The sequence below is a fragment of the Lepidochelys kempii genome, chromosome 15, assembly GCF_965140285.1.
Source record: "Lepidochelys kempii isolate rLepKem1 chromosome 15, rLepKem1.hap1, whole genome shotgun sequence".
Classification (NCBI taxonomy): Eukaryota; Metazoa; Chordata; order Testudines; family Cheloniidae; genus Lepidochelys; species Lepidochelys kempii.
In genome coordinates this window covers 17,788,116-17,805,052 of record NC_136394.1, presented here as the reverse complement: position 1 = coordinate 17,805,052, position 16,937 = coordinate 17,788,116, and the positions used below count along the sequence as shown (strand labels likewise).

At 38.2% G+C, this 16,937-nt stretch overlaps 2 protein-coding genes across 8 annotated transcripts in view; one reads left to right on the top strand and one right to left on the bottom strand.

Moving 5' to 3' along the window:
- The window catches only part of CHFR (checkpoint with forkhead and ring finger domains), a 28,924-nt gene extending 14,587 nt beyond the window's left edge, over positions 1-14,337 (top strand). For 5 of the 7 annotated variants that reach the window (XR_012155147.2, XR_012155150.2, XR_012155149.2 and 2 more), the window contains 13 exons: positions 103-276; positions 1,009-1,165; positions 2,366-2,520; positions 3,071-3,233; positions 4,156-4,298; positions 5,338-5,457; positions 5,950-6,033; positions 6,488-6,558; positions 8,385-8,472; positions 8,663-8,770; positions 10,035-10,107; positions 11,858-12,153; positions 12,823-14,337. Coding sequence is in view for 1 of the 7 variants with exons in the window: in XM_073313566.2 (XP_073169667.1) it covers positions 103-276; positions 1,009-1,165; positions 2,366-2,520; positions 3,071-3,233; positions 4,156-4,298; positions 5,338-5,457; positions 5,950-6,033; positions 6,488-6,558; positions 8,385-8,472; positions 8,663-8,770; positions 10,035-10,107; positions 12,823-12,865 (1,379 nt within the window). In the remaining 6 variants the exon portion in view is untranslated. The remainder of the gene's footprint in view (positions 1-102; positions 277-1,008; positions 1,166-2,365; positions 2,521-3,070; positions 3,234-4,155; positions 4,299-5,337; positions 5,458-5,949; positions 6,034-6,487; positions 6,559-8,384; positions 8,473-8,662; positions 8,771-10,034; positions 10,108-11,857; positions 12,154-12,822) is intronic. The other 2 variants (XR_012155151.2, XM_073313566.2) reach the window with 2 other exon arrangements.
- Positions 1-16,937, bottom strand: part of LOC140898940 (uncharacterized) — an 82,081-nt gene that overhangs the window by 6,145 nt on the left and 58,999 nt on the right. The window lies entirely within an intron of this gene.

Below are 16,937 nucleotides of genomic sequence, written 5' to 3'. Positions count from 1 at the left end.
CCAATGTTCCCTCTTTGTACATATCCGTTAATAATCTGTGCTTTCCTTTTACAGGATCACAGTCCTCTATTTTCATTCCTGTGCCTGCTTTCCCCACTCTAGAACCTAGGTGTCCTGGAGTATCACATGAAGAACAAGGACAGCTGTATGCAAATAGTGAAACTTCCACCATCACTTCAAGTATCATTGATAAAGAGAGAAATGAAAGTTCTACATCAGAGCCTCAAAGGGAAGAGGAGGAGGACTTGGAGCCTGCAAAGAAGAAAATAAAAGGAGGCTAGTATATTACCGTATTATGTGACCTACGATGTAGCCTTCTATTTTAATCTTTTGTTAAAATGATTTGAAAGAAGACTGACACTCTGCAATGTAATCAGAAGCTTCCAATTACGTACATGGCTGATTTGTTAATTTTTCACAGAATTCCATTTGGGTTAAGTGAAGCACAGGGATCTGAAATGACTTACCAGGGCTCTGTAGGCAGTTCAGTCTAGATTAGAATCCAAGACTCTAACTATATCTTATGAAAGTTTAAGACTATTATTACTTTTTTTCCTCTGCTGAAGTGAAATGAGTCCAAAATGCACTCCTATAACCTAGAAGATCTTTAAAGGATATGTTTAAATGGTGTGTATATAAAACCTTATTCAGAACACTATGGTTTTTAAAAACACATGCCCTCAGGCTTCTATTACATCAGGGCAAATATGTTTACTTTTAACAAAGTATGATTTAAAGGGATCAAATATTGTTGATTTTAGACCTGCTCCAGGCTTCCTGCTATTCTGTTGCTGGCTCAGTGAAAGTAATGGCTGTGACTGTAATACTGTGCAGAGATCGGTCTGCAAAGCAAGGACATCAGCTTTGTGACAACACTAGTGATGGAAGCAGATATGAATCATAATGCTTAGCTTTTTGGCTTAATTGAGTAACATTAAATAGGAAGGCTCTGACACCCATGGTCCAATTTCATGTATGTTATAACACTGAGACATGTCTTCTCTGCAGATGAGAATGCTAGTCCATCTCTTCAGATGACCGCTCCAAGTCAATGTATAATTAAAGCTGGATTTGAAGGCGCAAAAACAACAAATGTAAAACCAGACAAAATGGAAGAAACACTCACTTGCATTATCTGCCAGGAATTGCTGCATGACTGTGTCAGGTACCTATAGTTTAAAAAGAACCTTCTGTAATTAAATGGGACTTAATACAGAGAACACAATAACTACTGTTTGGGGTAATGGGGGTTTGTTTGTCTTTTGTAAAATACTAGTTTCTCTTGAGAGTTGGTAAGATTTTCTATTTTTATGCAGTGTATATACCAGGGTTTCAACATGTACGCTTCCCCCACCGTACAGTATTGAACAACTAGCTAGCTGCTTTAGACTGGGACTTCCAAAGAAGCTTAAATGGTAGAGTGTTCACCATCCTAAAAAGCTTTGGGCAGAGACCACAGTCAGAGGCATGATACAGGATTTAATGGACCGTTGAGTCAATCTGGTATAGCAAATCTCATGATGAATTCTAGTTCACTTGGCCAGTGGCTGGTTAAACAAGGCTTTGACTCTTCTTTAATCAACATTACCATTTTCTGATGGGAAAACTCTACTATCCAGCTTTCTCCCACTAGACTGAAGTGGAGTTTATCAGGTATCTTAGCCAGAAAAGCAGATCAGACTGAACATGAGATGCCAGTTGAAGTGTATGATTTTAATGGATTTTTTCCCATCTCGATATGGGAAAGGTGAGCATCTTTGCATCAAGCATATATTTGGAAAAGGCTCAAAATTATAGGGGACTTGTTTTAAAAGTAATTGAACAATTATTAAAGTTAATTTAAAAAATGAAGAAGTGTCCTTCAGTAATCAAAAGTGCTAGATTAATAGCACAGCAGTCTGGGAAGTGTGGATGAAGAGAGTAGAGTGATTCCAGCTCCAGTCTATATTAAATCTTTGGTCTTCGACAAGACTTACAATAATACGACGCTAATTGTGAATGTGGGTTATTTTATATTGTAGACAAGCTTTCTACAATCCACTAAATCCTGAGATTATCCACTAATTTCCAATAGACTGCTAAACATCTGTCAGCTGATTGGTAACAGAAATGTGGTCACCAATTCAAATCTGTGTAGTACTAGCCCCTTGTGAAACAGATCTTCACTGTAGAAAAACTATTGGAAAAACAGACTTCCATACAAATCGTTACGTAAAGTTCTTTATGGTATTTCTTGATTATCTAAACAGATATCAAAGGACCATGCTTTTAAAATACTTTTGTATTTAAAGCTTATGTAAAAGTCCTGTTTTGAATCTTGGGATTTCTCATTGTCCCTGTGATGTAAACTTGTTTGTGTTTCCAGCTTACAGCCCTGCATGCACACCTTCTGTGCTGCCTGTTACTCGGGGTGGATGGAACGGTCTTCTCTCTGTCCAACTTGCCGTTGTCCAGTTGAACGTATCTGTAAGAACCATATACTGAATAACTTGGTTGAAGCCTATTTAATCCAGCATCCAGGCAAGTTGGAAGTGTATTTAATATACTTACATATACAGCATGTTTCAGATATTAAGTGTGAAATAGGTGTATAAACAGAGAAAAAAGATCTTTATCCATAAAACCTTCTTTGCCTATCTTTCTATTTTGCCTGTTGCTCTCATGTTGCCATAAGAGAAAAAGAAAGCAGTTTATTACAGGAACCTTTTTATAATACTAGACCTAAAGGCACTTAACAAATGTTAAGGATGCTGTGAACTTTAAGCACCCACTCCTGCAAATTTCATCCTAACTGACTTACCCAAGGTCATACACTGCCACTGGCAGAGCTGGAACGAGAATTATGAATTACGGGCTTCAGTCTTACGCTTGTGAGTTTATAAAATGTCAGATACACGAACGTTCTAGGTTGTTTTACATAGCTACAACTACTGTAGTCACATGTTCATAAATACTGTGTACATTGTTTAAAAACTTGCAAGGCGATGGAGATGATTTTGCTCTGGAGTAGTCGATTTGGTGATTTACAGCTATTTTTTTCTTCACGTTCATATTTGTGTTTCTTTTGCAGATAAGTGTCGTAATGAAGAGGATGTACGTAGTATGGATGCTAGAAACAAAATCACTCAAGACATGCTTCAGCCTAAGGTGCGAAGGTCATTTTCTGATGAAGAAGGAAGTTCTGAGGATCTGCTGGAACTGTCGGATGTAGATAGTGAATCCTCAGATATCAGGTATGTGCATTGGCTTAGCTTTGTTTGGGTCTGAGCGCTGGCAGTCTCAAACCACGCTAGAGCACTGTGTTAGCTGTAGCCGTTTGCAAAACTGGGGTTTAATCTTTATTGCATCCCACATTTTGAAGCCCTGGCAGTATGTTTTCATGAACATTGTCAGGGTTCAGTTTTGATTTATTTTTGTTTTCAAGTTTGTTTTGGAACCTCTATAATAATCTCAAAACTGATAAAGTGCTTATTTATAGAGGCAGCAGGGAGCTGATCCAGGTCTTGGCACAAGCTAAAGCAGCCCAAGATCACCAGAGTATAACTCCAGCCATGCTACCTTCTGCCCTGGCATTCCCTCTCCACCAGAGGTCCAGTAGTGGGTGGTGATGAGCAGCGAGTGCTTTACTGAAGGATTCCCAGATACAAGGAGGATTCCCAGCTGGTTGGCTAAGCCAAGTTTCTGGTGCCAAAGGGGATGGAGTGGAACAGAATGGTGGATCTGGCCCTAAATCACCACATACTGTTGTAACTTTTTGTCCTCCTTTTCCTCCATCCTACGCCTTCTTGGATTGGAAGCCAAGGCAAGCATTGTGTCATTTGTAGGTCTTGGAAAGCATCCAGCACACTTGTGGGCTCAGTGTAAATTACAACAATCTAGGGCTACTTGTACTCACTTCTGGAACTAAAAAACTTTAAATGCTTCTGAAATAATTGTGGCCTTTTTATTTTACCCTTTCTAATTTGAAAGGAACTAGGAGTGCAATACTTAGCTTCACTGCTCTATGTTGCTGAATGTGTAAGCATCCCTATCCAGATTTTATCTACTGGGTTTAGGCTAACATTTTATAAAAACAGAAACAAATAGCTAGTTGAATCCACTCTGGAAACAATATATGTATAAAATCCAGTAACCTGATTGTGTCTGTCCTTTCAGTCAGCCTTATATAGTGTGCAGACAGTGCCCAGGATATCGGCGACACTCCATTCAGCCACTTCCTTGCCCAGGCCAAGAGGGGGAAGCAGGAGGATTGCAAGCACTGGGAGATGCACCATCGACGTCTGCCGACTTTCCTGCAAGTCAGTGTGATGAAAAGCTTGTTGTTAACGTGGTACTGGGACACTAAGAAATACATGTCACTTATGAGGAAAGGACACTTTCTTGGGGAGTTGTGAAAGTTGGCATCTTTCTTAGAGTCTTGAGATATGAAGATGATTTTCCTAGGTTACTGGGGGATAAGTCAAGCTTTTCCTGTTTATTTAACAAATACTGTGTGCTCTGTCTTTTAAATAGCTATCCGTTATAGCTGAGTGGAACATTTTCTGCCACCCTTGTGGGAGTATAGAATAATCTGTGTCTTTGTGAATTTCAGCAAAGGGCAAACCACTGCTACAAAAGCAGATATACAACACTCCATATTGGAGGTATCAGTGCTGTGGGTTCAAAAGCTTACAGGATTTGTAGTGCATACAGGGTGAGTGTAGATGACTCTAGTCAGAGTAATAAGTAATCCACTAACTACTAGGGTTTATCTGGATTTCCCAGGGAGGGGAATAAATTGTAGAACATCAACTGATTAGGGTCATCTGAAATTGTTCTCCATTCTTCATGGGTTGACCGTCTTGATTTTGCTGCTGGTGGATAATCTGAATAATTGAAGGTTTCATCAAAAGCAAAGTGGTATCAAAAGGTCATCAAGCTTTTTCTCCTGTTTCAAAAAAATCATTCATTGGTTTTGATTTGTCAACTGTAGAGTCTGCATGTATATGTGTAATGAGAGAGGTATGTACTCAAATGTACAAGCAGAAAACTAAAGAGAACTTACAGCTGTGTTGCCCAAAATATACTGTTTAGGAGCAATTGGTTCTTTTACTTCTTAAGCTATTTCCCTGTATTGAATAAAAGTTTTTTGTCGTTTAATAGTGTAAAAGGGTGTATTGTTTAGAAGCCTTAATGTCAATTTCCCTATTTTTCCGTATAGCCTTCTAAAAACTTTAGTGATATTGCTTAAGTGTCAAGTTCCTCAGCTCTTTGGATGCTGATGTATGTGTCTAACACTCATTGGTACTGTGGTCCCATATTATATAATTCTTCGGGGTTTTATTTATTTCAATCTAGCTGTCCAGGAGTATGTCTGTCCTTCTCAAGGAAGTCATGTAATATGCACATGCTGTTTTCAGCCAATGCCAGACCGAAGAGCAGAGCATGAACAGAATCCCAATATTGCCCCTCAGCAATGTGAGTAAACTTTATTGTCCTAAAAACAAATTTAATTCTTATTGTTAATCCTAGGTCTTGAAAGACATTCTGACTATATCAGATCATGTGCTGTTACAGTAAGAAAGGGTCTTCCTGCTTCTGTGGGGTTTAATTAAGCAGGGGGAAGGGGAGGTTGTTTTCTCCTATATCTGTACTATACGCACAATTAATGCAAATTGTTTTGAAATATATTAGCATTTTTCAACTATAGCGTGGATGGAAAGACTTATATCTTCGTTGTCATAGTGATGCAGCAAAATGCATTAGCTGACTGATTTTTTTTTCTTTTTTTTTTTTTGTATTGTAACATTTCTCATATAGCCACCATTTATGTCATGTTAGTTGTACAGCGGAGCAGTGTTTTGTGTAAAATCCTATGAGCTTTGGGTTATTGTGCTGCTTTGTAAGACCAATATACCTGGACAGTGGTGATTGCCTTGGGTTGATCGTAGCTTTTCTTTGTGTTCACAGGCACAGTTTGTCTACAGCCGTTCTGTCATTTGTATTGGGGCTGCACTCGGATGGCATGTTTTGGCTGCTTGGCACCATTCTGTGGTATGGCAGGAGAATCACTGTATCAGCTATAGCCACTTTGCATACAATAGTGTCTCGGTTACCTGGATTTTACCAAGCTTAATTTTTTAATGTCAATGTAACATTGTAGTTCAGATTAGCATAAGAACAGTGAGAGCCAGATCTTAAAATGTTAGAGAAGACCCTTACCCACTTCAAAAACATTTAGACTATACCGTTAAAATGTGTCACAATTAATGGGTTATTGTATTGTTAATAGATACTGAGAAACAGTGGCCCCTGTGGACTGTAATGAGTAGTGGGGTGCTTAGTACCTAATCTTGGATCAGTTCCTAAAGTTGGGATGTTATATGATATGCTTCAATATGTGTTTGCATAAACTCATATACTGTGTTCATAAACATCCATCTTTGTTACAGAAGAAAAACTTATTTAGAAATTGCAAAACAAAGATAATTTCTCCTCTTCTTAACAGAAATAAATCTTGGTGACAAGTGTTTAGATGGAATCCTAAACAACAACCATTATGAGTCGGATATTCTAAAGGTATGTTTAAAAATCACTATGTGTTGGATATGAGCAAGAGAACATGTAACATTGAGATTGTGACATACAAGGTGTTTAAAGCAAGAAATCCAGAAGGAGATACTCTTCTCCTTTATCCATCCCATTGTGTGTAGGTCCGGCAGCAACTGAGTGATGTTTGTTCATTCACTGTCTGGAGATGCCAGTAGGCACAACTAACATTGTGATGCTAGGCACAACTAACATTCTTTAACTGAAATTCCATGAGTTATATTTTGTTTTACATTTAATCACTCCATCCTCACCCCCACACTCAACATCACTTTAACACCATTCACTTAATCCATTAACTCTTACTCAGACAAATATTATTTTCAAAGACAAAGTGAGTTTAGAAGACTGAATAAAGACATCAGGAATGTGTTCAGCCTTTCATGTTGGTACATCTCTTTGAGAAGAGTGCAGGAGAAGACACAATGGACAGTAACTGCTCTGAGCTGTTAATGAGTCAGGTTTCTGCTGTATATAATAATACCTTACTCTGATGTAGTGTGATAGTATTCCCATTTTACAGATGGGGAAACTAAGATGAAGTGGCTTTCCCAAAGTCACCCAGCAGGCCAGTGGCATGAAATAACATATATGCTTAGATTGTGTATAAATACACAGTGTTCACGCAGTGGAGTGTAATTAATATCTAGTGTGTGTTTATGTATACATACCTGTACACACACAGACACACATAGGGATTTTATATTGTAGTCAGTCAAGCCTAAAGTGCACTCCATTCCTGGATGATGAATTGTAATGGATTTTGGCTCAAGGTGTCACTGTGTTATCTGCTCTGCACCAGCACTAAACTAATGTTACTAAACATCCTTTCTGCAAGAGGGGTGGGGGGAAGGGTGTTCACTAGCAATGTTGCATGTGGTGATCTTTACAATAGGGCTGTGTCCTGGCTGGCAGTTTTAGGTGTGCCACCAGTGGGTCTCTGAAAGGCAAACTGAATAGTCCTTCAGCTTTCAGCAGAGGTGACCAAGTATAAAACTTACCTCACTGAGCAAATGGCCAGCCGGAAGTATTGTATTTATTTCTGGGTCATCTTTTCGCCGTTTCAGTGCCAGAGGAAGTGTAGAGATTTGAACTAGAATTCCCTTCAAGCTATCCTGAGCCCTCCAAGAAATCACGTTAAAATTAAATGACTGAAAGACACATTCTGGAATTCAGATGCATCTAGCAAACAGGTGTTACGCTTTATACATATAAATGATGACTTGCTAAGAAAACCAGTTCCTAAGGTCTATTAAGAGGTGTAATGTCCAAAAGATTAATAATGGGAAAAAATCTACAAAGAAAAGTAGGCGTATTACAATTTTTTCCTCCACTTGAGTTAATTTTAACTTAAAGTATATGCCAAATATTATGTACCTGACCATAATCCATGTTGTCTTTAGCTAAGGACACTGGGTAAAATCCTGGCCCTGTTGAAATCAATGAAAGTTTTGCTGTTGACTCTAATGAACCAGGACCTCACCTTGCTCAATTAGGCTTCAATCCTGTGAAGTCTTACACACACACTTACCTGCAGTGGGACTACTTGAATGCTTAAAGCTAAATACCTATGTTAGTCTTTGTGGGAGAAGGGTCACGGTGAACATAGAGTATTGACTTTAAGTATCGGTGATCTGACAATGGTAATATTGGTAGTCAGGTTAAAGAAATATCAATAATTTGGATTAAAAATATAGAATGAAATGCATTTTGAAAACCTGTTTAGACTTACATTTTTGTTACATTGATATCTCTTAGCCTGTTCTAAATATACATTTTTAAATTCCTTATTGCAGGATTACCTGGCATCCAGGGGTTTTACATGGAAAAACATGTTAAATGAAAGTCTCTTAGCTCTTCAAAGAGAAGTTTTTATGCTGTCAGGTATGTCTCTTCATTCTTATCTTTATTTTGAGTGGGATGCATTTCAGTAAGTAATAGTGGATTGCGCTAAACACATCCTGCTTTCCTAAGATGTCTATGTACATGCTCAGAGTGGTCATTGCATTTTTTTGAGACATTAGATTAAATGAGATTTAAATTAATGCTGTGTACAAATTGGCTTGTTCTCCAGATTACAGAATTACTGGGAACACAGTGCTTTGTTATTGTTGTGGCCTCCGCAGCTTCCGAGAGCTTGCCTACCAGTATAGGCAGAATATTCCTGCTGCTGAATTGCCAGGTGAGGAATGGGGAAAAATTAATTTGGTCCCATGACTGTGAAGGCCTGTGAACGCCGAGTCAAACCTCTTTCAGTTAAATGGATCCTCCCATGCAGGTCCTTACACCTAGGTGTAGTCCCGTTGTGGGTAGTTGGTGGTTCCCTTTGCAGGAGTGAGGTCTTAGGTTGGTTACCTTACTCATGAGTTGTTGTAAAGTTTGTGTGTTACCAGTTCAAAGAGTGGCTAGTGCCAAAATCTTCATAGGGGATTCTTTGCCTCCAATATGGCTTGTTGTTTTTTTAAATTTTAAATATTTGAGGACAAAAGTGCATACTAAAACACTTCAGAAGTAAAGCATAATATATAAGAACAACTAGCTGTTGACTATAATTTAGCTATCATAAATTCTTTGCACATTTAAATGCAAATCAGGTGCTGATATTTTCTGAACGATATCAATTATATTGGCTGATGTCGTTTATTGGTTACAATAATTCATTCCAACATGCATTGTAAACCTGTTGAGCAGTATAGAGCTTCGTTATAAGATAGTAGGGGCAATTGTATCTCCTTCAATTCCAATGTGTCCACAGCCCATTGGGGGCAGATGAGCCCTTCTGTTAATCTACTTTTAACTCAGTTATGTGCTGCAACTCTTTTTTTTCCGAACAGTCCTTGTTGTTAGCAACAGCTTCGCCACTCAATTACCTGCTAAGCATGCTGCTGCGAGTTTCAGCACAGCATGGGGCAGACGGGCCAGCCTAGTGTGTTTAATTTTTATAAGTAACATTTTATCTGCTTAGGGAGGCACGTTTGACTGCTCAGCTTTACATTCATTCTGTGGCAAAACTACAGAAGCAAAAATAATCACTACATATTTTTCTCATGTTCTGTTTTGAAGTATATCTAAACCGTAACTGGTGCATGATGTCTTATGTATTTAAGGCCCGATCCTGTTTCCACTGAAGTCAGTGGCAAAACTCCAAGTGGCTTCAATGGTGCAGGATCAAGTCATTATGCAGAGGGCTGGTCCATGTTTGCCCCCAATACGTGATGGGTTTTTCTGTGCTTCAATATGTATTTTGTAAAAATGACAGGAAACTGGTATAACTTAAAGCAGCTTCTTGTAAAAGGAGGTCTTTTCTGTCCCCAGCAACACCTAAGCAAAGCCATTTACAGCAGTGGATCCTAATGTATTTCAGCTACATTGATTTTTGTCATCTGCTACATCTTTATTCATTACTTTATGCAATAAATGTGATATTATGGTGGTTTATTTTACAGTGACTGTCACATCACGTCCTGATTGTTACTGGGGGCGCAATTGCCGGACTCAGGTTAAAGCACACCATGCTATGTGAGTTGGTTTTTTGGGGTTTTTTTAAGCTTGAACTTAAAACTATCAAAAATTCAGACTTAATGGAGTAGTTCTCAAGTAGTGGGTCCTGTCTAGAACTCTGAGAAACTATTTTTTGCAGCACAAACCAAAACTGCATGATTTTGCCTGGTTTCTGTTCTAGAATTGAAATTTATGCCAGGTTCAAGGACTGTGGAACATCTGTTGGTCCAGTTTCAAGTGAGCCTGCTCTGATTTATGGTTCCGGGTAGAAACCACATGATATGTAAAGATTTTGTACAAACCTGAAACTTGAAGTTAGAGCCCCATCCATGTGGAAACAAAGGAAACGGGTCACACAAGCACCTGTGAACTGAAATAGCCAAATTTGGCACAGTTTTGATCCTGACTTCCCAAGCCCAGACATCACTTCCCACGGAATCAGACTTTCTAAGTTCTTTGTGCCTGGGTTCTCCTCAGATGCACTGCGTAAACCCTGTTCTGGTCCCTATTTTGAAGTGCCATGGGATTCCAAGGATACTGGGATGCATCTGAGGACAAGATTACTCTCGTTGAAAGTGGTTATCTGACATCTCCCTGTTGGAAACAGGTTGAGAACCTGTAGCCTTAGGAGTCTGACGTGGCCTGCCATTCCTTGTCGCCAGAGAGGCTCCAAGAGTTTCATTCCCTGGACTAGTTCAACTTGGGCTCCTGGTGAAAATGAAGAATTAAGCTTGAAGAGAGGAGGGGAATCCTTCACTTTTCAAGTGTCTAACAATTCTAGGGAATATAGACTCCAAATCCAGGTGTGAAAGACAGACCTTATGCAAGTCACCCACTGGCAGCTGCATAAGACTGCATGTCTGATATCTTTAAAAAGAGTTTGATTCCTTTAAACACTAGTCAGCTGGGTGAGAATTTCTTGATCATATCTTCTTTTGTTAGAAAAAGAGACTCCAGTCAGTCAGTTAGCGGAGGACAGTCTCAGGCCTCTTAAGGTACATGGTCATGCAAAAGAACTAACTAGAAGTTAGAAATGCCTATCTGTAGAATCAAAAAGATCTTTTTTCCCCACAAAGGGCCGGATTCAGACTTAGCATAAACCTGTGTAGCTCCACTATATTCAGAGGAGTTGCTCTCATGCCCAAGCCTAAATTTGGCCAAAAGTTAAAGGACTTAACAGCGTGCTTAGCTCAGAATTGATTGACTCCATTAAGCAGGGTAAGGGGAGGCAGAAATACCGTTCCTCACTTGACCAATAATGATCCATGTTCTCAGCTCCTAAAAAGGAGCTGTCACTTTCCCTCTACTGAGAGATCGCTTTAATGAGCGGAAGGTCCTGCTCTATCTATCTAATTCTCTGAGAAGACTATGCAGTTATCATAATTTTACTTTAATTCAGACTATTGTGGTCTGAAAATCATCCATCTGTGCAGCTTATACAGCCAGATCATTAGACATTAAAAATGTTCATCCACCAGTCTCTTCCAAGGGTGAAGTTTGTGGAGTATATTCTGCAAAATCTAATTTTCTTTCTCTTTCTCATACATTTAGTTTGGGTGCTTTGATATATTTCTGCAAGAGTTATCTGTAGTACTGGGCTGCATTATTGTTGCTAGGGGGCATTTTGTTGTTTGATGCACTTGGTAGCTGATTCACTGTCCAAACAACTGCCAAACTTTCCTATTCAGATTGCAGCTGGGTTTTTTGTATCCCTCTGGAATAGGAATTGAAGGAAGCTTTAGTAATGATTCAGTGCTCTTTCTTCAAGCATTAGCTGTACAACTTTGGACAAGCTTCTTCTAGTTCCAGAAACCCATGAAACAAAACAGTCCTGACACACCACTGTTGCATCATCCATCGCCTTCTGCATGAGGACCCATCGCCTTCTGCTAACTGGTGTGGGTTTGAGACCAGATTCTTATTAAATAAGAGGGCTGAGAGCCTCAGGCCTACTACTCCATCTCCTGCAAACCTCTACATGCTCAACTCTCAACTTGTGCCTTAAATACATTTTGGGGCACTGAACCCATCAGGGAGAACCCAAGAACAGACAAGTGCTTGACAGTAAGAAAGTAGTACATTTATAGAATTCTGTATTACCTGTCTAATCCAGGATGATCAGTATGCCACTTCCATGGAACCCAAGTCACTTGGGAGGATGCATCCTTCTTCCCTAAAGTGAGAGAGTTTTCCACTCTCCTTTATTTCCAGAAATAGATTCCAAACTCATCTTGGATCTCAGAAATCGAAGAATGTTTGTTGAAATTTATTTATTAGCCAGATTAACATGTCCTGAAGGTTGTCTAACAACTTCAGTTCCCAGTGACTCTCATACTCTCACTCTCCCCAATGACTTTCAGCTGACTGCTGAAAATTACCAGCGTCTGTCAGGTCAAGATTAATTCTGCTTATGTGTCCTGTTTTAATTGACTCCTGGATTTAAAGTATGCAGTGGTAGAGAGGAATGCAGTTAACAGGTTTTCAGTGTACATAATGTAATTAACAGTTGTTGGGTAGAAAAAATACTGAGAATTCTATTATGAAAAACTTTATGGAGGGTAGGCTTCAGCCTAAAATAACAGGCCGCAATGTCTTCAGGTTCTGATAGCATTAATATGTATATGTGCTGCTTTAAACTTTTGTTTGACTTTAAAATATCCTAAAGCAGGTTTGACTCTTTCATGGTGTTGTACTTCTCAGAGCAATTTTAAACTTTTTTTGTTTTTATTTCAGGAAATTCAATCACATTTGTGAACAAACACGTTTCAAGAACTGAACTTTCTGAAATTGAAGCTGTCTGAATATTTGTAGTCTGTAGAAAGGGGATGAAAGCCTGAAATACTGATCATATAGGAAATATTATCAGGGGATTTTCATTATTCCCTCACAGCAGGGAGTCAATAACTTTTTCATCAGGTACTCTGGTGTGACCTTTTTAATTTGTAGAGTTTAACAGTTATATATGAGTAAGTGAGAACCTCTTGAAAGAAAATCTGACAAGCATTGCATTCCATCCTCATTATTACAGTGTTACTATTTCACTATACTCAAATCAAGTAATAGCAGCCATACATTGGAGGACCTAAGAATAATCAGTGAGGAGTGTATTTGCACTAAATGTGTCTGAAAATAAGAGAAACATTTATTAAAATGGAAATGCTCTGTACCAGTAACTTAATATCAAAGGAGGAAACTCAACACATGTTCAGACTTGTCCACTTCTATCTTGTCATTAGCATTGCAGTTGGGATGGAAATCTATTAAAGTTCACTTTCACAAAACAAGAAGGTGATCTGGTATATGTTCATCAGAATTGTTTTTTTTGTTAATTTTTCCCCCTATTCATTAAACAAACAACAGCTTCAGCTTACAGCCTCAGATCAGAACAGGAATGCTATACAGGAAAGCATTTTTTCTTTTAGTTTAGTAGTATTGATGTGTTTTTACCATTAGAATTAGATATCACAAACATTTGCACAAATATTTACAAATCAGACTCAAATTTGGGATAGTAATTGCTTATGAACAAGCGTCTGCTTTTAATAACTGTTTAGCAATTTTCTATCAAACTAAACCATTATTGACATAGAGCAGACAGTAAGACAAGTTGGTGCAATTTTTTTAATGTATTTTTTGGTGTGATATCGTATGTTAGCTAGGCATGTGTAGTTTTATCTTGCAGCTGTGCTCTAGCATGTGCACATTGGTAAAAGCGTAGAAAGGCTGCCACTTCAACAGAATATAACAGATTTACAAGAAAGAACAAATGTTACCTATGAAAAGGTCCACTGCAGATGAACTTTAGCAATATGGAGAAATTCTTTTGATGTGGGGGAGATTTTAAGGGGGACACTGGTATCTCTAACATGTTGAGTATGTAGACTTAATTTTTCACTCCTCTATTTTTTCCTTAATTATGTTCAGAACATTTCCTGAGATCATAAAAATGTGATGTAGTCATAAATATTTCCTAGTCGTCTGGCAACTAATGTTCACGTGCTTGATTTGGACCAGCTTTTCATAAGTATCATACCCAGGAGAGCAAAATAGAATGGGAGGAAAGCGTACAAAGTTACCTCTGTATATATCGTGTTTTAGGTATGCCTTATTTTGCAAGCAAGGTTTATACTCTATGCTATGTGTTATCGTGCAGCACGGGGTGGTGTAGCACATTGTATCTGTTAGTTAATTAAAAAAATACAATACTGCACATGTTAATATAAATGCTAATTAAAAATAATGGATTTCTGTTCATATTTTTATTTTAAAAGTAGCTGCAGCAATGATGGATCTGTTGGTAATATCCATAATGCTGTTAAAAGTACACTTGGGTGTGGACTTCTCTTCCTAATCTCTGGGCATTTCCTCCTGTGAGTAGGGTTGAAATCAGATCTGGAATAATACTTGAAAATTGTTAACAAAACGTTGTTTCTACCTTTTACTATTACTAACAATGTTCTATTACATCTGTATTCATATTTTATGTTTAGAAAGTTGATTTTTTTAATGGTTATTATATCTTCTCAGGACAGCCATTCCCAGCTGTTTGGTCTCAATTTCAACTCTGGCTGTGCATGTAAGCAAATTGCATGTATTTGTGGAAAGAGACCCTTTGCACATTACATGTAGAAATGTGCTTTGCATTCTCACTCACTACTTTCCATGCCCCACATTGGCTTTTAGCATAGACTTGTCACTATGCTAATGTTCAAGTCCCTAATGTGCTGAATTTTTTGTGGATTAAGAATAACATCTACAACCCTATGTACAACTTCTCTTGCACCTGCACAAGCTGTTGGGACGTATTATGTGACATCTTAAAAATCTGCAACAATCTCAAATACTTGACATCCAAACTACCTGTATAGTAGAGGTTCCTTATATACCTTTTATGTACCCCTCTCTTCCCCCCCCCACCCATAGAGAATAAATATGGCTTTCTATGCATAGGGGGTTGAAGTAGTGCAATGGAATGAGAAGTTTTTTGTGATTATATTGTACTTGGAAGAGCTGAGAGATTAACTTGCAAATGGGGAGGGTGAATAAATCCTGATCTTTATATGCTCTTAAGTAACTAAGAGCATCTGTCATGGGTATTACATACTCTTATACATTAGTCCTTTTAAAATGTATGGTTGCCAGGTGATATTTAGATAATGTGATAACTGTATAAACTATACTTGGTGTAATTGTTTAAATACTGTAAAGGTGCACCATATTTTTAACCTATCTAAAGCACACCCCCACCCTCTTCATAAGAGACATTTGGGAGCAGAGCATGGAACCTTGTAGAATAGATGTTGTGAAAACAAGGGTGATTATGATAGGGTTTAATGTAGTGGTGAATAAGATACAGTCTCCCTCTATGAGAAAGTTCTTTTATAAAGAAGGTGGAGTGCAGTTCTTCCAATTCTTTTTGTGATTTCCTGGACTAAAAAGTTATTAAAAAAATTACCCATTTAAGCTGTCTGTTTCCATTTCATCTGTGCTGTTTAATCTCTCCTCACCACAAACTGTGCATAGATGATGTTGTACACATCACCTTTTAATGCTCAGTCATATTGCTCATCACTTGAAAGTTACTGAGTTTTTACAACAAGATACCAGACTGGAACTCATGATAACTGAGTATAAGGTATTACCTGGAGGGAGTCCTTGTCTGTGGCATGTGAGAGATCTGGCTTAGCCTCCCTTATATACCTGTCAAGATAAATTTGCAAAGGATCTCCAGTCTCTCTGCAGGATTTATAACAAATGAGCTGTACTTCAAGCCAGCTCCATTGTACTTGGAAGTAACCACACAGACATAACTTTTGTTTTAAATAAGAAAAATTCAATACAAGGGACAGGAGCAAAGAGTTTTTCTACCTTTTGTAGAACTGGATTTTCTTCTAACTTCATGCAAGAGTATCTAGATACTGTGATCACTGTCATTCTAAAACTGCTGACAGTACTAGAATAACATTTAACAGCAGGCTATAGAAAATGAATATTGCAGTGTTAAAAGACAATCTAGATAGTCTAGTTTATATGTACACATGCAAAGATTCTGAATGGCTACTACAGATGGAGAACTTAAGTCTGCTGTAGGAAGTTGCATACTTACCAACTTGGAAAAATTTTATTCACACCAGACTTCATTTGACTATTTGGTGAAAATAGTAAAGCCAGCCAAACTTGTTATAGTTTCAAGTTTTTATGAGTTAGGATCTTAGCATGTCTGAATTCTTAACAGTTCTCACACTAAGATGGAAATTGAAATCCTTTAATATTGTAGCTAATCCTTACTGCTGTTTTTTAAGCCAGCTGTCATTTGTTCTTCAAACTAAATTGAAAAAACATTAAAACCCACACTTTAAGCAATATAAAGTGAAAGTATAATCCTGCTCTGTGACCTGTAAGAACAAGAGACCTGTAGTCATTCAGACCTGTAACTGCTTTAGATGTTCTACCAGCATTGGCGGGTTGAAGTACTCTGTACTCTATTTTAGCATAGACTGTCTTGTCTCTAACTCAATTCAAAAGGAAGCAGTCAATTTTTGGTCTTGCCAGGGTGAAGTCCTGTCACTTGAACAGCTGTAGGATCATGCAAGCAGCTGTGCTTTACCCTGCTTATCCATTGTGGAGGGAGTACCTTATGAAGTGGTGTGAAAGAAAAGAGCAACATTTAATGTAGGTTTTACAGTGTTCACATCTGTCTACGAAGCACTTAGTCATTGTTACTCTTGATCATCCTCACTGTGGGTTGGACTTCAGTCAGTGAGTGGGTAGTTTCCATTTCAGTTCTTGAGCCATCTAGGCCTCAGTAATTTACACCTAAGGTGAGATCCTGCTCCCCTTAAAGTCAA